At 40.6% G+C, this 21,176-nt stretch overlaps 1 protein-coding gene across 4 annotated transcripts in view; it reads left to right on the forward strand.

Moving 5' to 3' along the window:
- The window catches only part of PCYT1B (phosphate cytidylyltransferase 1B, choline), a 38,925-nt gene that overhangs the window by 10,655 nt on the left and 7,094 nt on the right, over positions 1-21,176 (forward strand). For 2 of the 4 annotated variants that reach the window (XM_051608249.1, XM_051608248.1), the window contains exons 2-6: positions 11,454-11,553; positions 13,264-13,380; positions 16,467-16,618; positions 17,822-17,900; positions 20,751-20,893. In XM_051608249.1, the coding sequence (XP_051464209.1) occupies positions 11,454-11,553; positions 13,264-13,380; positions 16,467-16,618; positions 17,822-17,900; positions 20,751-20,893 (591 nt within the window). Of the gene's footprint in view, positions 1-7,649; positions 7,845-11,453; positions 11,554-13,263; positions 13,381-16,466; positions 16,619-17,821; positions 17,901-20,684; positions 20,894-21,176 lie in introns of those variants that run through there. The other 2 variants (XM_051608250.1, XM_051608247.1) reach the window with 2 other exon arrangements.

The raw sequence follows: 21,176 nt of genomic DNA on the forward strand, positions 1-21,176 counted from the left end.
GAGCTGCGTTTTCGGGGCGGGGCGGGAGGATGAGAGAGGCAGGGGAGTGACAGCAACAATAAACTTTCGCGTTCTTTGGTGAAAAGTGAGGGAAGGCTCCTGCAGATCGTGCAGGCAACTTCACAAGGCTGCTGTACCCCAGGAGCTAAGAATCTGAGAGCCGCCTTTTTTCACTTGATAATTTAAAATAGTGGGAATGTTTCCTTGCTTTTTTATTAAAAAATCTTTCATTATTTTTGTCGGGAATGATCACTTTCCCTGGCATGGTGTATGCTATTGGCAAAGCAGTAGAAAATATTAATAACAGTACCTAGGTGCACATGCAGAAACGCAGGGACAGTATCAAGGTGTGAAAGTGCATGATTGATGCAACAGTTTAGTACTGGAAAATAGATCATTTAATACCAGAATTCAGTCACAGTCCTAATTAAAGTGTATTTAAACATTAAACTTGAGTAATTAAATTCAGTGCAATAGCTGAGACATTGTTCTGATCTGACAAGAAATAGCAACAGCTGTTGGAGCTGACCTAAATTAATGTTTTCTACTTGCCAGTGATATAATTAGGATCAAGTTTAAAGATGACTCCTGATGTGTTCATGGAAGGCTTTTGGAGCTGTTGTAGAAGGGAAAGTGAGCTCATGTGTTGTTACTGCAGCGTGTTCGTACAGGCTGTCTAAGATTTCTCTGTCAAAAGCTTAAGTATAACAACCCATTTGAATATATTACTCCATGCAGTCTGACATATTAAAAGATTTTAAAGAAAGAAGTGACAATATGATGCTAGTATTTACAGTATCGTGCATTCCAGTATAATTTATGTGGAAATTAAGGTGACAGCTAGAGTACAAAACAGGGATTCATTGTGCTGTTTTAGATCCTTCTGAGTACCAGTAAATTCATAATGGACAATGGAGATGTTTTGAATAAAGATGTATGGAAAATGTGGCCTTATAAAGTGATATTCTGTCAGTCAGCAGATCTACATTATCTTCAGGCAAAAAAAGAAAAGCCTGTTGAAGTATAATGCAACACACAGTACTTGATTAGGGCATAAAGAGTGAAGCAAGCAAGCATAGTCATGTTATGTCTTAAGTGAGAGGAGTTCAGAGCTGGTGTCCTGAAGAGTCAAAGCAAATCACCCCTTGACAGATGATCTAATAACATGGGTATCAAGTTCCTGACAGATCTTTTTTAAGATCTTCAGTACTTTCTCACGCCTTTGAAGGCAGCATGTACAGTGGTGGGCCAGTAACCAAGTCACTTGCTTCGTTAATATAAGTGAAAGAGAGTGTCTCGGTTAATGTTTTAATATTGTTTTATCATCTTGGACCTCGGGATGGTACCTCAGGATGGGTTCGGTACCTCAGAGTGATATTAACTGGTGGCAAGTAAATTCTGTGGTATTTACGTATGACTTTTAAATGCTATTCATTGGTTATTATGTGCCTCTCAAATAAATTATCTGGGCTTTCAAGTTCCCAATATAAGCTCATTTTTATGAAGCATTTTTTGTTAAGTAATGTAACTTTAGAATCACTCTAAATTTTAGAAGATGAAAAGGGGGCTAGTTCTTTTCTGAAGCAGTTGTTGTCCTTTAATTAAAAAATGGAATACTTTATTTAAAGCCTTAAAACTGTGTATATTTTTAATGGATATCTGCCACTAGATCCTCTGATTTTAGGCTATGGAGTCTGCTAGCTTGGCAGGAAGTGTCACAGTAGGACTAAAGAAAACCCCTGTCTCCTTCAAAGAGCAGGAAAACAGGGGACATTGAAGGCAATTCTCAGGTAAGTTTCAATGTGTATTGAAACCTGATGTTTTCCAGTTCCTAGTACTGTTGTGATATAAATTGCCATTACTTTTTTCCGAAGACGCTCCCTAGATTTTCTTAACCAACTAGAGCATTAATGAGCATTCACGCTTCAGTCAGTTGCCCTGGTCCATCTCTCAGTCTTTGCCTTCTTAATGTTCTCAACTTCCATGTATCTCAATGCCGGAAAAATCTCTTTTTGAGTGACACACGTACCTACGTCTCAGTGGACACTGACAAACCAATCAAGGTTGCAGGCTTTATCCATAGTGGTGATTTTAGCAGTTTTGTAGTAAAGAAAAAACCCCACAAATAACATTTCTCCAATCCTGGTTTGTATAGTGTTGCATTTATCTGTTTCTCATCTGGACCAAACTGCTATACTTGGCCACTTTCTGATCTACCACTGTCCCACCAATTTTTAAAGTTATTTTCACTTCTCCTACTTAAACCCTAGGATTCCACAGTTTGGTCATGGGTGCCTTAATTGTTTTAAATGGGATAAACATTGCTGCCAGTCATATCATAGTGGACATTCAATATGGATAACTTTCAACAAGCTGCAGAGCACTGCTGGACTGTGGATGTCAGTTTGAGGATCCCCATCTTAGGCTTTGCCTGCGTGCACCTGTACTAAAAAGGCCTGTAAGTGAGGCAGAGATATCAAGGGAAGAAATACCAAGCAGCAAGTAGAAAGCCTTTTTTTCATCATTTATATATGTCCCTTGGGATCAAAAGTTTGACTTTGATCCCACAAGACTGTGGTCCCACATGTAGGCAGCTCCTTGAAGGATCAGTGTGCACCTCGAGAATTACCAGTACTCACCCTGAATGACATGAACAAGCATTTATACATACCTCATTCAGGAAGGCCATTCCAGGTAGTATCTTTCACAAAAGGAAACAATGGCAATTTATAAGGACAGTGCCGCAGATAAGGCAAAACTGAATACACATCGAAACTTACTTGAAAACAAACTTCAGAACCTCCTGCTTGGTCTCATCTTTCCCTTGAGCACACTGAGAGCTTCTTTTCCTTGTATTTCATGTCTCTGTCATCCAACACGGGCCTCAGTGAGAACATCCAGAGAAGTACTGTTGGGACCTGGGTACCAATGTCTTATTTCAAAACTTAGGTTTAGGCCAGCTAAGGGAACGCAGGGCAAGGAAACATATGTTTCCATCGCAGTAACTACCTTCTTGTGCTTTGAGTCTAATGTGAGCTTAAGCCTAGGTAAGGAATACAGGCTCTTCTGCAGCACTTGCAGTTAGTCATGACTTAGGGAACCTTAAGAAACTAGGTAAGCAGAAAACCACCTGAATTGTAGGTGAACTATAGGGGAGGAAAGGGAGTAGAGAGGTAGGTGGTAGATTTGGCCTGTGCTTGCAGGGATGTTGGTGGGTACAGGACCACGCAGGAATTAAGCAGCAGTATTTGTGAATTTAACGTAGAGTGAGTCTATCTTCAAGGTGACATAAAGAAGCAGATGGGTGCTTTTTGCTCTGTCCTTGGCAATGCAACACCAGGAATATCATGCTGTTCCTGAGGTCATGGTTATGTGACATCTGTGCTACTGTTGGATGCCTGGTCTCAGGTGGCTTGAGCTGTGGCCAGATCCCATTTGCCTGTGCAGAAAAAGGCATTGTGGCCCTGTGTGGAAGTACCCAACTAGGTTTTTCTGCTTACCATCACCACTGCAAGGACAGAGACTTGGGACCCTATGGCAGATAAAACATGTTCTTCCAGGGCACTGTAAGTATCAGAGCTGTTTGAGGTTCACCCTGGCAATCCCAGTGTCTACTCCTGGTCTTGTTTCTACTGTTTTGTTGTAGGCTCAGAGACTATAGTATTTTACAATTCAATAGGAATTAGGTACCAAATTCCTTGGGATGACTAAATGTACAATACTTAAGAGGACAAGACTCAGGTGCAGCTGAAGATCACAGCCATCACATCATTTTAGGTAGCTTTAGCCATTTTGTTTATAGATGTTTAGAAGAAATTATAGAGTATATGATTTTTTTTTTTTTCAAATTATTTAAGTACATTTGGAAGACATTTTTGTTTTTTAAAAAAAATGTTATTTATTGAAGGGCAGAGGAGAAAGTTTCAGTGTTTTTACTCCCTGGAGCTGTATAATGGTTTAAAGGGGCACTCAACTCCTCCAGACACTTTCCCTGCTGCTGCTGTTAGGCAATTAAATGTTAAGCATAAAATTTGAAATAATTGCAAGAGAAGTGTGCATTCCTTGGATTCCTGTATTTTCATCCCTGGATGCCTTTGTATTTGCAAACAGTGTTTTTGGAGGGGCTGATGCAACCTTTTAGAATTATTTCAGATATTTTATTCCATGAACTTCCATAGAGCTTCATATTTATCTTTCCTGCATCACTGAAAGGTATGTGCAATTTTAATCAGAGGAGCTAATGATGAATTTAGGGGGGTTTACTATGGTTACAAGGAGTCCCATGCATCTGTCTGTCATGTGATGTTATGACTTAGGGGGTCTGCCATCTGTTTACTTCAAAGTGGAACTAAGCATAAATATATATGTAGTGAGCCTTACATTTGAGGAACCCAGAATGACTTTATTTGGCTAAATACCGTTTTGATCCTTTACAAGTTTGAGTTTTCCAAACTTTACATGTTTTGAGTTTCATAAATGCTGGCTACTACATAAAAGCACAAACCCATAAAGACATGCCAAATGTGGTTTGTGTTTGGGGACTGTGTAGCAGTCTTTGCTGCACTTAAAAAAAATAAGTGGTGCCCGTAGACACCAGAAAGCTACTGTGATTTGCATTTACTACATCAAAGGATGTGCAATTGGTATGCATCTCGAAATGCCATAGTCTCTGCAAACACATGGTGCAATATGTATTTCTCAGATACACAGAACTACAGATATTTTCTGCAGGATTCACACATGACACACAAACACAGGGAGCAAACATTACATTCCATGCATTGTATTCCTTGCTTGCAAATGCATATATGCAATGCTATTTTAGAAGCAGCTTCTAGTAGGAGAATCTTACAAATTTCTTAAACTGTGCTGTTGTCGTTATTATGAAAGTTTGTGTCCTATCTTTAGAAAGCAGTAGAAAAACATTGTAAATAGAATCTCTCTTCGCCCTCCTCAAAAACATACACAACATTGTAATATACCATATGTATAAAATGCAAAAAGAAAGCCAGCACATACATTGATGTGGAGCAGAAGACATACAGAATTAGAAGCCAAATACTAACTACTTGGGCAAGAAGTACCTATAGTGTGCAACCACACATCTAGGACCATGCACAGACACTCCGTGCAGCCACAACTGTCTATCCCAATATGTGATGATACCTTTGTTTCTACATACTCTGCTTTCCCTTTCTACACACACATAAACAGATGACACAAGGTGGAAGAAAAGCTCTTGTGAAAGGCACTGGATGAGTCAGGGATCTGTAAGAGAAGCCCACAGCACTCCCTATGGGAAAATAGTTCTTCCCAGGGTGCTTCTGCCTGCCAGCTGGGGAACTGCAGAGAACTGCAGAGTATGTGCTTCCTCTGCAGGAGGAAAAATGGGGCTGGTTTTTGGTTTTGGTTTGTGGGGTTTTTTTACTTCAACATAGCTCTATTTTTAAGTAACAGTTTATACAAAATGCTGATCTACATCTGACATGAAATAATTGATAGACATTAAGTATTTTTATGTAGAATCACAAGTAGAGATTGAATGCTGGGCCAAATTCACTCAATATTTTAGTTGTAACTCAGTTGGTTTCAACAGATTAACCCTTGCCTATGTTAAAGCTGAAGTTAGGTCCTTTTAGAGATACATCAGGTGTGTACACTAATGTACAAGTAAAAAGAAATGGGTATTAGAAGAAAAATGAACTGACATTGTCTCCAGTTTCTGGATTGATCAATAAAACACAGAGTGACATTAGAGCAGTGGTTACACATTTTTGGTCTGTTGACCATGGCCAGCCCTCAAGCATTGCTCATGGGCCAGCAAGCATCTGTCATTCAGCTTTTAATTCCAAAAGTACTAAGGCAGTTTGGTTCTGCAGTCTGGTTGCAATGCCCTCATTTTGCACTGGTGCCTGCAGGCTGGTGCCTGCACAGTTGAAGGAGCCCCATACTTTATTCTGAAACTGCATATCCCTCCTCAGTGCTGGGACATCTGGTGGCTTGGCTAAGTCTCTACCCATCAGGCTAGAGGACATCTAGGCTCAGATGTTGCACACTGCCTTAGCTGCAGTTTTTTCTCTCAGTCCTACCTGGATCACCTGTACACAGTGCTCTTTCCACCTGTGCCAGGGAAGTGGGCTCAGGTGGGTAAGGTGCCAAGGGTCACATTTCCTTCCCAGTTGGTGTTCATGGAGACTGAGGTGCTTCCTCAGTGGCTCTTTTGCTTGAGCTCTGCTTGGCTTGGGGCAGATCCTAGAGATAGGATGGATTTTATTTTCTAAATAGCCTGTACCAGTTCAGTCAGAAGTCATGGCTGTCATGCAGGAATCTTGTCACAAAATTCTTTGGCCTTCTGCAAATATTTGACTAGATTATATAATAGTTGTTCTAGTTTCATAATCTATGTACTTATGTACATCATTGTGCTTTTTGAGAAGGCAGTGGAAGCTGCTTTTCTATTATTTTTCCAATTCGTAATGGCATTTTGCACTTAATCGTTACTTACTTAATACTGCTGACAAGCAAAGTATATTTGATTGAAGATGAAGCCTAGAAAAAGCAATTGAGAATAAGGCAATTTGGAATGCTTGCAAAAAGATTTTCTAAGTTGTTATTCTTACTAGGTTAGTTTTCCCTATTTTTAGTTTACATCCACCTCCCTGAGTCAACAGAATTGTGAGAGAACAGGCTAGATTTTATTCTGATACTTGCATTAATATTGGAACTGTCTGTAAAAAGTTTACTTCGAGACACCCACCAATAGCATCCAGTTACAACTTAATTGCTCATAAAATTATCTGTTTGGGTCAAAGTTACTACAGGTACTAAATGAGACAATGTGATTTTCAGTTTTTACAATGTTGACTCCCTGAACCTCTTAAGAGGAGACCTTGGTAGTCCTCAACACAGCTATTCCACTTGCAAAGGGCATTCCATACTTGAGAAACTCAGCATGCATTTTTAGTTCCTGCTCAAGAATTTTGGTAGTGTTTTGCTCTTAAATGTTCCTTAAAGCTGATGTCAGTGTTTCCTGCTCTGTAATTATTGTTTGCCAACATCAGGAACAGGTTCCCAAAATAATCTTTCCTCATACGAGTAGATCTTACCCATGTGATTTGTTCCAGTGAAATGAGTTACCTGTTTTAAATACTGCCTCTGAGGTAAAAGGAGATTGCAGCATCAGACCTCCCACAGAATTTGCTTGCCAGGGTAATTGTTTTGTAAGCACAGGCCCAGCCTGCTTTGCTGAGTTTTGCCTGTTACAGCTGGTTCAAGATCTGAATTTTTTTCAGACCTCTGTTGATGGCAGAATCTTAGATGACAATGCAACTATTCTCTCTACCAAGATAATGTAATTTTTGTCTATGCCAGGTAGTGAGGGAGGTAGTGAAGCTGAATGAAACAAAAGGGGAAAAAAAAAAGAAAAAAGGAGAGAGTAGCTCCTTGAATTAGCAAATGTTGCATGCAGTTACCCTGCAGGCGCAGGGGCAGGTTACATTGGCAGGTTTACTATGGCATACTTGGGTCTACATTTGTCCATTTAAAAAAATATTTTTGTCTTCCTTTCTGCTATGTAAAAAAACCAACCCAAACCCCAACCACATAGAAAACAAGCAGACGATAACACAACTAATTATCTTCTATTTTAGGCTGTAAACAAAAAAGAGGGTGTGGAGACACTGTGCTTTTGACCTGCTCAATGGTGTGACTCCTGTTCTGCTACAGATCAACTGTTTTCCTTCTAATCCATTGGAAGCATAAGCTGTGAATGTTTATCTGCTGACTAGCAGCTAGGTGAAATGGCTACAGTAGCCTAAGAAACAATGAAGAGTGGTAACAAAAAGGTACTGTCAAGATACACTTAAAAATAAGCTGCTTCTACTTGTCATGTAGGGTTTCTTCATAAAGAATCCTGGCCACAGAACCAGCTCAGGGCTGCCTGCCACACTGTCCTCTCCTCTCTGGGCTACTGTCTCATTAAATATAGTTGAGGGTCACAGAGACGTTACTGGGTGCAAATGGAGCTGTGAAGCGTTTGCTAGGAAACCCCCCTTTACCTACCTTCCCTCCTTTAATTTCTTGCAATTTATTGAGCATCATGCTGTTATTTTGCAGCTTGGTGAGAATGCAAGTAAGACACTGTTTAAACTTCTCATAGAATGGATGGCTTCTGATAGGCTACAGTTACTGGATAGGGTGTTTATGCATATGTGCATTTTTAGGATGTTTATTTATTTATAAATGAATGCAGCATCTTCTTTCCCAGGAAACAGGATTTTCATTGCAAGAGCTTATAACACCTTCTGAAGTGAATATCACTAATGATTCCTAATATTACAATGCCTTCTCCATTTATGATATGTAATAGGCTTTCTTTAAACACCACATATGAATAATAGAGTAACAGTGTGGCATTTGGGCTGCTTAAATGAAAGTAAGGTCCCCCTGCTGACACCAGGTGTAAGGTGCATATGTCATCAAAGAGAACTGCAAAGTGTGAGCACCAGGTAAATAATTTTCTATTCCTATCTATTAAAAATCTAGAAATGGAAAGAGTTACCAGTTTGAACACTGTATAAACCACCTTGCAGATAACAGAGAAAGGCAACAAAAATAATCAAAGTTGTGGACTAGCTTCCATACAAGGATCAAATAAACAAGGTAAAGCTCTTCAGCCTTGGTAAAACCAAGGGGAGAAAAAAGAGAGAACTATGAAATTGTGAGGGGCAGAGAATAGGTGACTATGGATGAATTAACTGAAGTTTCCAGTAGAAGAATATAAAAAAATGCAAGGAGGAGGCCAAAGAAGCAAAATGAGATAATTTATCACTGAACACACACATAGGCTATAAAACACCCTGCTACAGAATGAGGCAGATCTCAGCAACTTACCTTGGTCCAAAATACAAGGCTAATATGACTTGCTCGACTAATTACAAAATGTAAATGCCTAGAAAAGAATGAAGCCACAGATGAAGGGAAAAAAGACAGAAGTAGATTTGCTCAGTCTTTGTCTAACCATCTGATTATTGGCAAAACTATAGCAAACTTCTAAAAGTACTTTAATGGATTAGCCAAAATTAAAAAGCTGTTACATAAATTACTTGCTCTCTTCTCCCAATTCTAGTTATTACTGACAAGAAACTGGAAAGAATGCAAGTGATTATATACAAACTGAAGGAGGTTTGATAAATTATTTCTGGTTTTTAATAATTTTTATCTTATACAACCAAATGGTCTCCTTTTACTTATGTTTTTGTTAAGCTCAGTAGCATTTTTTCTAGGCCAGATAAAATGAAATAATATTGAATACTCATTGGGAAGATGCTGATGTATTTCACTTGATCTGTCAGCACATGGTATTTATGCATTTCTCTACATGGCTTTGATAGATTACTGCTGATTTTAATGAATTGTATTTAATGTGTTTTCATATCCAGTGACTGAGAGGTCACAGAATAATGGGAATATTGATAAGTCTGGTTTTAAGCCCTCAGCCATAAAGTACGCTTGATGAGCGTTTGCAAAGGCTGGAATGATGAACAGAGGTGGTTCTCCATGGAGCAGAGACTGAAAGAAAAATCTTGGTGTTGCAAAGACATTTATAGGGATAAAAAGCACTGCTGTGTTTGCCAAGGTGTGTAGGGGGTGAATCTTGCTGCAAACCAGGCCTATTTTCTTCAAATAATCTCCAAGGAAACAGCCTCTGCCAAGGTAGGATCTGATTACCAGTTGCAGGTTCTTCAACTATAGCGATTATTGTTTTAACATTCCTGCCTTCCTTTTTATCCCAGCGGGAGCCAGGCTGTATGGGCTGCTGTGTAACTTGACCTTGCTTGGAGATAAAAAGACAGGTTAGCACACAGTGATCACAAAGCCAGAAGCAAAAAGACAGTCTTTAGAAAATAAAGGAAGGAGCTGGCATGGTATGATTATGTGTCATGTTCTATGCTGTGCAGCGTGGGTGGCCCGATGTACAGTTCCTGTCCCTGGAACCCAGACAGGAACTTGGACTTGTTTCTCCATTTTTAACCTTGTCTCTGCGGAGACACTGCAGTTTTCATCAGGAAGATAGTAATGATGATGATTTCTTAAAACATTTGAGATTATGAAAAGAAAGAAAAAAAATGGAAATTGAAAAAAAAACCAAACACCTACATAAAACTGTAGTGCTTTTGGTAAACAAAATGAGTAGTAAATCAGCAGAAAGCTAGATGAATCTTCAAGTATTTCTTGATTTTTTACTACTGTCCTTTGAGCTTTTCATGCAATAGGCCAGTGATCCCAGAGGACAGCAGCAATTACGCATGACATGTCTTCAAGTGTCTCAGGGATGCTGAAGAAAAATGCTCAGTGATTAAGCATTCAACATCTAAATGCTGGAAAAAAATTAAAGGGAGAGAGAGATTCTCTTAAAATCAACCATGGGTGCTCAAAATGGTATGACAATCGTACGTCACACATGGTCACTGTCAAAACCCAACCAAGCCACAGCTGCAAGGCCACAAGGTCCCAGGTAAATTATGGTGGAGGCACAGTAAGTGATAGATTTCCTTTGGCTTGTCTCAACCACCACCTCATCTCACAAAAGCAAAAGAAACCAAAACTCAGCTATGATTTCATAAAGCTTCCAAGCCAAGAGCAGTAGAAGTAAGCTTTTTTGTATCAGACCATATGGCAGATGATAAATATCTGAGGTTCTGATTGCTGATAACTTCCTACATAGGCATGGGCAGAAAATGCAATTTCTGTAATCAATTTTTCTGTCAGATAATGCCACATCATTCTTCACACATCCTCTTTCTTTTATATCTTTATAAGCTCTTCAGAGCAAGTGCCCTTGTGGTGCTCTGATCAAAGCTAGAGGATTTTATGCACAGTATGTATCAGGAGTTGCAGCTCAGTTAGCTCTAGTTAAGTGGGACTTCTGGTTGCATTCTAGCATTTGTTTCGAATTTCTCCTCAAAATTATCCAAGATTCTGATTAAAAACTCAGCAAAACAACCAGTAGTCCCAGTTAGCTAATGTCAGTGGAAGGAATTGGTGCTTGTGAAGAGGCTTGAAGTAGCTAGTTTTTCTAGCTATTATTTAGAGGTAGCAGAATACATTTTGCATCTTGGGCCTTTGGAGTCATTGAGACTAAACCAAGAATTAAGCTGCTTGGTCCATCACAGCTGACTTAGTCCTGCGAACAGAAAAATTATGTACCTGCACCCACTTCAAAAATGCCTGAGCTTCTCAATGGAAACAAATAATTAGGTTACACAATGTGTTTGGAAAGCTTTCTTTACCTCATAGTTTTACCATGTGTGAATTGCGTGTGATCAGGGCCAACCAAAAAGCAAAAAAACCCCAGAGAATAAATCAGCATTAAGCATGGTTACATGATCCTGTCACAGTTAAATTATGGAAAAAATCAAATTTACTTTCTGTGTGCTTTTTCCCCTTTCCAGACTCTGACGGCACCTGCTCCATTTGCAGACGAAACAAGCTGTCAGTGCCAAGCCCCCCACGAGAAGCTAACGATTGCACAAGCCCGCCTGGGAACCCCAGGTATGTGAAGAGAGCTACACCAGCAGGACCATGGGTGCTCCCAAAGCACAGGCTCTCTTTTAGAAGCATCTGTCAATGCTCGCTTGTCCCTTCCAAGCAGAAAGGCCAGCCTGGTGTCTGGTGCTGTCAGGTAATGGGAAAGAAACCAGCAACGACAGGACCATTATTTTCTGCTAGAGAAAGAACAAGACAAAACATCTCAAGTTAGTTTGATATTTTTGTGGATGTCTTCATGCTGTTTGGAACGAAGGCTTGCCAGCCTACTCCAGCCAGTCTGAAAACTGTGTTGTGTACTGGTTTCCTCCTGGATTCTCTTCTCATATTGCCTCTGTATGCTGGAAAATTCTTTCGTACATGATCTGGTTCTGGCATCAGACCTTAGGTGGTCTTAAAGGCCATTTGCCCTTCACAAAGAAACCATGCTCAGTTTCTTTATCTGGACATTTGTGACTGGGCTTGGGAAATGGGATGGTTTCACATGAAGTCCCAAATACATACCAGTCCCCTAAATTCCAAGTGATTATTTTTAAAAAATCTTTGTTTACTTATTTTACTTATTTAAAATAAGCCTTTAAAGTACATACACTTTATAGGGCTAAGCTGCAGCTTTCCAGTCAGCTCTGCAAGGAACAGTGTTCTCCTGTGGACCCTTGGATGTCCTGACAGCAGAGACATCTCTGTAGTACTGAAGCACAGTCCATGGAGGTTGGAGCTGTGTTATTCTCATCTCTGCTGTCCTTTTGCTTGGAGGTGGCACGGCTGTCAGGTGTGTCATTTGGTAAAGCAAATCCTTTTTCTGTCTGGAAGCTGCTGCTGAAGATGTCGTACGGAAAGTGAAAGTTTTGAGGGTGATATCAGGAGGATGGTGAGAAAAATAAATTATAGGCTTGTTAGAGAGAAGAGCCTGGGGAAGTATGAAAAAAGGGAAGTGAAAGATTTATGTGGAAGAGGTAAGCAATACCTTTTTACATTGGTAAGCTGTGAGGAAAAAAAAATAAATTACAGACCAGAGGGAAGGAGAACAGAGATGATAGGAAAAAAGGAGGAAAAAAAAAATTGAAAAAATCCAGAAGGCAGAATTGACTAGAAAGGCAGAGGGAAAAGAACAAGACATATGGTGGAACTCTGAATGAGGCAGGAAGATGACATTTTTGCTAAATTAGAATACGGGGATGATGGATGATAATAAATAGGCTAAGACTGAGAGAAAACAGCAGAAGGCACAGAGAAGAACTGAGTAATGAGCAGGATAATGAACAGGCTGAGGACAAACTTATTAGCAGGGCCTGTTTGACAGGACAAGGGGTAATGGTTTTAAACTAAAGGAGGGTAGATTCAAAATAGGTAAGGGAGGAATCTTTACAATGAGGATGGTGAAACACTGACACGGGTTGCCCAGAGAGGTGCTCCATCTCTGGAAACATTCAGTGTCAGGTTGGATGGAGCTCTGAGCAACCTGATCTGGTTTAAGATCTCCCTGCTTATTGTATGGGGGGTTGGACTAGATGACCTTTAAGGGTCCCTTCCAACCCAAACCATTCTGTGATTCTTTGATTCTATAAAACACTGCAAGTGTACCCACAGTGCATTTTGATCAGAATTGCTGTAAATCTCCTCAATTATCTGATCTGGGAACAAAAACCTTCCCAGCAGAATTAAGTGCAACTTGTTTGGGAACTAAAAATCACTGTTGTGTTTCTTTCTCCGCAGTTGACAGACCTGTCAGAGTATATGCAGATGGGATATTTGACCTCTTCCACTCTGGCCATGCTAGAGCTCTTATGCAAGCCAAAACTCTATTTCCAAATAGCTACTTATTAGTAGGAGGTAAGATGAGAATTATTTATTGTGTTGCATTTTTGCTTCTGTGCTTCAGTATCAGAGAGTTACTGCTGTGCTCGCACCCCCAACTGTTTATACTCTATGACTTTGAATGTTACTTTCACTCTGGGGGCTTTCTATAGGTGATTTGTCTTGACTTAAGCCTTACAATTGCATCAATTAAAGTAAAAGTCAAATTCTGCCCTCAGCAGCACAGGCACAGTTCCCATTCTAGTTAAAGCCATGCCTGCATGACTCTGCTCAGAATAGCTCCATATGAATAATTTACCTTTTCAGTTACTCGCTCAAAATTGTTCAAAGATGGAGATGTGTGAATAAGATCAGCAGCTCATTTATTTCTGGCTCCTCGGCCACTCCACCAGCCAGGCAGAGCCCACAGCCCCTGGCTGCCAGGTCAGTATAGTGTGTGCCCACCCAGCCTTCAGCATCAGCAGAGGAGCTAAATCTGGCCTGTTAGCATTGCAGACCCAAGTGTAGGTCAGGATTTGAAAGTCTTTTTCAGCTCACAGGTGTCCCCAGGCAGGTTACTTTCTTGCCAGGGTTTTCTTTTATTGCCATGAATTTTTTTTTTTTTTTAATTTTTTTTGCTATGTGGTTGCCTAACAGCTGTTCAGCAGTTGGTACGTGCCTGAGGAGTCACCCGAGGGTGGCTGTGTCCTGCCTAGCTGGCTGTGCAGGCTCTGCTCTTGTGAGGTAAACCTCATTTTGGTTCCAGGTTCACTGCACCTTTGGGGCTGAGATAGGCCTTCCATAAAGATTTCACAGCAAATTTCAAAAACTAAAGGATAAATTGTTTTTTATTGTTGTCCCAAATCAGTTAAAAGGTGGGAAAAAAGATCCAACATAGAGGAAAAGCAAAATCTCCTTATAAACACAGTCTTTGGTTTTACTCTGAAGTTTATCAATTGTGGCAATTCCCATGAAGCTTCCTGGGAGGGAAAGGAGACATCCCTTTTTTAGCAAGCAAACACTTAGGAATCTCTTGTTTTCCTGCTGAGCCAGACAGCTTGCAGAAGAAGCAAGTGGAGGTGCAAGATGGCGAAGTTTAAAAAAAAATGCCAGTTAAGTAAATTTTCTTATTGCTTTAAAGGAGAGGGAGGTATCCCAGAAAAGGGAAGGAGCTCCGGGGCAAAAGCCTGAAATCTGTGGCATAGCTGGACTTTGCAGCCAGTGCTCATCACGTTTCCCCAGCAAGGCACTTTCTTGGCATGATTAAAAAATGGGCATCTGTCCACGCCCACACGGAATTTGTGCTGCAAAAAGCACTGTTGTTATGTATCTTTGTGGGCACCACAACTAACCCCTTTTATTTCTCATTGTGAAGACAATTGCTTGGAGCTAAGATTTGTTTTCTAAATAGCTATTTATACCTTCCCAAATCAATCATTAGAGCAGGATGATACAACCAAAAAGGAAATGGAGAGTTACTGTGTCTGCACTGTGTATGAACAAACAGTAATAAAAAAAATTAAATCAAAACTTTCTATAGGATTGAAGCAGAAATTACTGTTTTCCAATAATTTTAGTAGATTCTGTCTTCCAGGAGAGGGTAGCTTTAAGATATCATAAAGGCTGAAAATAAATATAAATACAGTCCAAGAAGGGATCTTTCTACCGAGAATGCTTTGATTTGCATTAAATTTCTTGTCAGCAGGCATAAAAAATGACATAAGAGGATCAAGTGGCATTTCACTATCTGAAATTAATATATATGTTATTATCTGGCTTTGAATTTTGCACAAACTCCAGGGTTATCTAAGCCTTCCTTCATTTTTCCTACTTTAAAGGTCTTTAATGACCATCACAGCATGAACATTCACTTTAGGTCTTAAAAAAGACTGCATCTATGCCAGCACCTTGATAGGTTGATGTTTTCAAATTAGAAAGAAGCAGCAACTCCTCACACTTCCATGCATCACTAATAATGTTGCATTTATCATTTGTCAACTACATTTACTGTTGGTCCCAGTGTCACAGACAAGTGAGATCCAAAGGCACAGCTCTGACCTGTGGTGAAGGACAATCACTGTCAACACAGCTATAAATGGGTATCACATTATTCCAGGTGGGGTGTCAAATGACTCTCCTAGCTATAATATTGGACAAAGTTAAGAGTTGTGGGGACAGGCCACAGTGTTTTATGCAACATTATGTGGGTAGAAAGAAAATATCTAACTCCTCTAGTCCTCCAGTAACATGGTTGTTGCTTCCTCTCATTTTAAAAGCAACATGACAAAGTATTGGTACATCCAGAGTTAAAGATGTAGGATTTCTGGACTTGCTTATTCCACTAGAGCATAAAGCTTCTCCCATTTCCATGGGGCTTCCTTCTGTGATTTCCCATTTGAACATGGCACAAGCCTAACTCCTTTTTCTATGAAACCTGCTGATCTCAAAGCTAAACTCAGACAGATTCCTATAAAATCTTCTCTGACTTGTTTTCCATCAGTGTTTAGTGATAAACTGTTCTGAGCCTTGTTGACAAATTCATCATTTAAAGCATTGTTTGCATAAGAACAAAAAGCTGCAACAGGAGGCTCAGAGAGGCTGAGGGGTCTCCATCTTTGGAAACTCAACCAGACATAGCCCTGAGCAACCTGCTCAAGTTGACCCTGCTGTGAGGAAGGGGGTTTGATTAGGTGATGTCTAGTGGTGCCTTCCCACCTTGACCATTTTGTAATACTTGAATTTTGCGAGTGCTGTGTGATTGCAGACACTGCACTTTTTGATTGTATTAAAAGCGTTGGCCATCGCCCCTGAAATTTCACAGCCCATGAAATCCCCACTTCTAGCAGGATTGAGTTGCCTCAACATGTGCATACCATACCACCCAAAATGCCCTACAGTGTCTCACTTGGGCTCTGGCTGCAGCTCCAGAAAGGGAAAGATCTCTCAGAAATCTATCATTGTACCTGCTAATCCCAAACAGAATTCCTAGATGCCCTGGAGCACTCCAAAATTAGCTATGCTAATAACTAAGTGCTTAATGGAATTACCAGGAAATAAATAACTGCTGGTCATGCTATTTCTACTGAGTGTGTAGCCACATTATTGACACTTGTGTATTTTAGTTTGCAGTGATGATTTAACTCATAAATTCAAAGGCTTCACTGTGATGAATGAAACTGAGCGATATGAAGCCCTCAGACACTGTCGCTATGTGGATGAGGTCATCAGAGATGCACCCTGGACCCTGACACCTGAGTTCCTTGAAAAACATAAGGTACAGTTCTCCCTTTATCCCTCACCTCCCCTGCATAGGCTGATAGTTGAGATAAACTCATTACAGTTGGGTAATTGTTTTAAACTGAAAGGGTAGATTCAGAGTAGATATAAGGAAGAAATTTTTACAGTGAGGGTGGTGAGACTGGCAAAGGTTGCCCAAAGACGTGGTAGATGCCTGATCCCTCAAAACATTCAAGGTGAGGTTGGAAGAGGCCCTGAGCAACCTGATCTAGTTGAAGATGTCCCTGCTCACTGCAGGGGGCTGGACTAGATGACCTCTAAAGGTCCCTTCCAGCCCAAACCATTCTGTGATTCTGTAATTCTATAAACAGCAAACCTGTGAAATTCTATTAGCTGGAATTCAGCTAATTCCAGGCACTTGAAGTGCTTGTCTCAGTCTTTGTCAGAAGCTTTTATATTTGTCTTTTTTTTTTTTTTTTTTTTTTTATTATGCTAGGATGATTTCTGTAGTGGGGTTTTTGAATGGTAAAGTAATACTGAAGAATAATCCATAAACTGACATTCATGAAAGGAGCTCCTGAACTAGCAAAGTTATCAGGTAGTGATTAAAGTCCTTTTAAAGCCCTGAATTAAAGGCACATTTCTTATTAATCTCAATAGGTGCAATAAATGGCCAGAAATACATTAAAATGTCATGTGTCCTCTAAAAGGCACAATATAATTTCTTATGTGCTATTGTCTCTCTTGCAATACATGTAAATCTTAAAAAAAATCACAGTTAACTAGGATGTGTTTCAGTGTCCACATCACTGGGTGAGAAATGGACAGCATGACAGTACTAAGTATATATAGATACATGCCCAGCCCTAAGGAGGAAGAATCAATAATTGTGCCCCTATGGTTTTAAAAGTCAAGGCTTTGCCACTTGACGTAGCTCTTCCAGTAGTAATAAAAGCAGGAATGGATGTCCCAGGTTTTGTGTGGAATATCCCACAGATCAGTCAGAGCAGTGTGCTAATGGCAGTGCTTCTGGAGACAAGTGTTCTGTTCTTTCATAATGGATCATACAAGACAGCAGTTGTAGGCCTGAATCTAGTTCAATATTCTATGCAATGGCTTTAGGATGAGAATGTCAAAAGCAAGTCATCTCAAGTTGAGAAAAGAGATGATCCTTCACAACAACCCCCCACTGAACCAAAATTCAGTGATGGTGGCATATGATTCTTCTGTTCACTGGCAGATTGACTTTGTAGCCCACGATGACATCCCGTACTCCTCCGCTGGCTCGGATGATGTGTACAAGCACATAAAGGAGGCAGGTAAGAGCAACTTTACATTTTTAGCACCTTCCTTTTCAGCCTCAGCTCAAGTTCTTTTACTGCCTTTTGAGCACAACTCCTGGAAGAAACGTCGTAGAGATAATATGTTCTCTTAGACTCTAGCAGTAGGTACTGCTAACTTCAGCAGAAAGGTTCACTTCGTAAAACCACAGAGGATGTCCTTGGCTGAATTCCTGCCATAACCCCTTGGAAACCATTCAGATCTGTCACGAAAGAGTCCCGTCTGGGTTTTTAAAACAATTTTAGGGTGCTTGACTAAGAGCTTTGAATGGATAAAAATGAATTGAGGTCCCACAGTAGCCCAGCCAACTGCAGTGGTTTGTTGATAACTGCAAACTGAGGGCTCCTTGACACAGCCCAGCCCTAAATGCGGGCAAGCATAGGCAGCCATCAGGAGTCATTAGGATTCACTTCTGATTTGCACTGAGGGTTCTTTTTGCTACACTGGCAGAGGGTTTACATCAGTACCAGAATAAGTAATTTGCCATGACTATTTAGTAGTTTAGTTGACTGTCATGTTACATTGAAGATGAACATGCTGGAGTCATCAGGAGTTCGTATCACTTCAGTTCAAGGAAACAGAATTAAATCTGAGGAGCCAATGGTAAGCCCCAGTTTGCCAGAATCAGCTATCCTGACACAGTGCATGGTGTGGGAAGAAGCCGATCATACCTTTCTTCTCCTGCTCTCTGGAGTTGCTGCTTTGAACCTTGCCGTGTCCATCCTCTCCTGGCCCACGTAAACATGTATATTGGAGGCTTAAAAAACATTCCAGAGCAAATCTGCCTGATGGTAATTTGTCATGCAAAGTGACCTTCTCAAGCTATACAGTGACAGCAGTAGACTAGGTATTGAACCGAGCTGAAAAAATAGGCTTTTTATAGCAGCAGTTCTTGATCTTTTTCCACTTGCAAACCTCAATGTGGTGTCAGGCTCACAACCTTACTTTGGGAACTGCTGTTCTAGTTTCGGAGCCAGCACCAACTTACTTCACTAGACAGTGGAGCAAACCATACCCCTGGTAAGGATGGGTCACCAAGGGCATAGAGTGTATGTGCTGGCCAGGCAGCTATTTTGCCTTCCTTCTGTAAGGTGCTGACTGCACAAGAGAACATGACAGGAGCCTTTGGTGTCACTGCATCGTTACCAGCCTGAGCTGGAGAGTCCCCAAACTTGGCACATCCTCCCATGCTGTTGTTGGGCAGAGGTGCAGTGCACATGTGTCCTGAAGAGAAATTAAAACTTTGTGTGCAGAATAGAGTGTGGCTTTACAGCTTTAGGGACTTGTGGTCTGTCCCATGTTCGTCACTGCGAGAAGCTGAAGAAGTGACCTCAGTCTTGTATCACTGACTTTTGTTACCTATAAGCTGGAAATAACGTTACCTTATTTGTGAAGAGTTTTGACATTTAGTGCTAAAATAGTCGTAATGCTCTGTAACAGCATTATTATGATAATGAATTTCTACTAGGCTTTGTTTTACATAGAGCAATGCTGTAGGTGTATTTGTGCATTTTCTTTAGTTCCAGTACTCCTATTTTCCCACATCAGGTTGTTGGGGAGCAGAGAAGCTGATGGGAACAGTGGAGCCCCCTGATAGATTCCCATTTGCCCACTCCCTTCAGTGGGTGGGAGGGCATTTGGATGATGGTGAACTGGGTGAGTGTGCTGACTAAACCTCTGCACATCTGTGAACAATTAGTTTGGAAAACATGGACCACATAAAGCAAATTAAAGCAAAAGCAAAATCAATGACTGAAGGTAATGTTCTCATACATGTCTTGATACATTTACTTGAAAGCAATCCAGCTTTTGGCTTAGCAAGGGTGTAGGGTTTGGTGATGTATTCTTGTAGCTGCTATCTACAAAGGCTTCTGGCTCAAAGTGGGTTTCACTGTTTCCAAAAATAGTTGCTGCAAGCCTGAAAAGCATAATGAAAAAGACCAAGGAAACTTCTCTGCTTGTGATTACAATAATCTATTTTTTAGCAGAGTATTAATGAAGAGATCAGAAAGAAAAAAATATGGCATTTAGTTTCAAGAGGCTGCTAAGCTTCTTGATTCCTTCTCCAGATTTTTTTCTAACACTGTGAAATCAACTAGCAATGCCTGCCTACTTCAAGTGAATGTGTGAGGATTAATGTCTGTATGTATAGTACCCTTTTAAGACAAAGCACTACCTTTTCTTTTTTTTCCTTTGCAAAACCATTTCATCTTTTCTCACAGTGCTCTCTCATCAGCAGCTCAGTGTTGCAATTTTATGTAAGTGATGGTAGTAATTTTTTGTAGCTCTAAGTAACTACTGAACCAAACTGTATTACCACTCTGCTATTATTTATTGCCTTCGTAACTTGCTTTAACAGTCCAAGTGATCCTATCTTGATGAGGAGCAAAAAAAGCACAATACTCCTCAGGTGTGCTGAGGAAAATACAAGCAGTATTAATTCATGGCCAGGTTTATTACAGACAGATGTGTCAGAGCAGGGAGAGTCATTATGCAGCCACTGACATGGCCGTGTGGAGATGAAATGGGGGCTGTGGAGACTGATACCCTCATACATACCTGTTTTTTTTACATTACCATTACACTTCACGTTCCTGTTACAAGCTACTGGCACCTCCAGGGTGTTTTCCAGTTACTGTAACGCACCTTCTACCTGAAGGTGCTCCCTTGCTTTAGCCAAGGCCAGAGGCTTGTCTCATTTACTTTGGTAAAAGTCAATGACCTTCTTACCTTTGGTCTGGCATTTCTGTGTTCATCCTCAGCTACCTGTCGCAGTGCCTGGTACTGCCACGCTTTCTCAGCAGGCTTTCTTTTCCCACGTTGCCCAGGAATGTTCGTACCAACGCAGAGAACCGAAGGGATCTCAACGTCCGATATCATCACGAGGATTGTCCGGGACTATGATGTGTATGCCCGGCGCAATCTCCAACGAGGATACACCGCCAAAGAGCTGAATGTCAGTTTTATAAATGTAAGTACACTGAGCTGCAGTTACTTCTGAAATGCTCTCCCCTGGGGCCCTGCATGTAGAGTTAAGAAAGTATATCTTCCCCCTACTGCTTTTAAAACAGCTGGAAAGAACTTGATGTAAAAGAAACTGGTTAATTGCTTCTATTAATTAGTAGCTTCATTTCCATCTTAAGCTTGCACATTTGTGACAAAGCTGCTGATCCCTCTTAATTCTTGAGCTGTAGGTGACTTAATGACACACTAGGAAGGAGCCCACCCCTCACCACAGGCTTCTCAGCCACTCA

Source organism: Apus apus, chromosome 1 (genome assembly GCF_020740795.1).
Source record: "Apus apus isolate bApuApu2 chromosome 1, bApuApu2.pri.cur, whole genome shotgun sequence".
NCBI lineage: Eukaryota > Metazoa > Chordata > Aves > Apodiformes > Apodidae > Apus > Apus apus.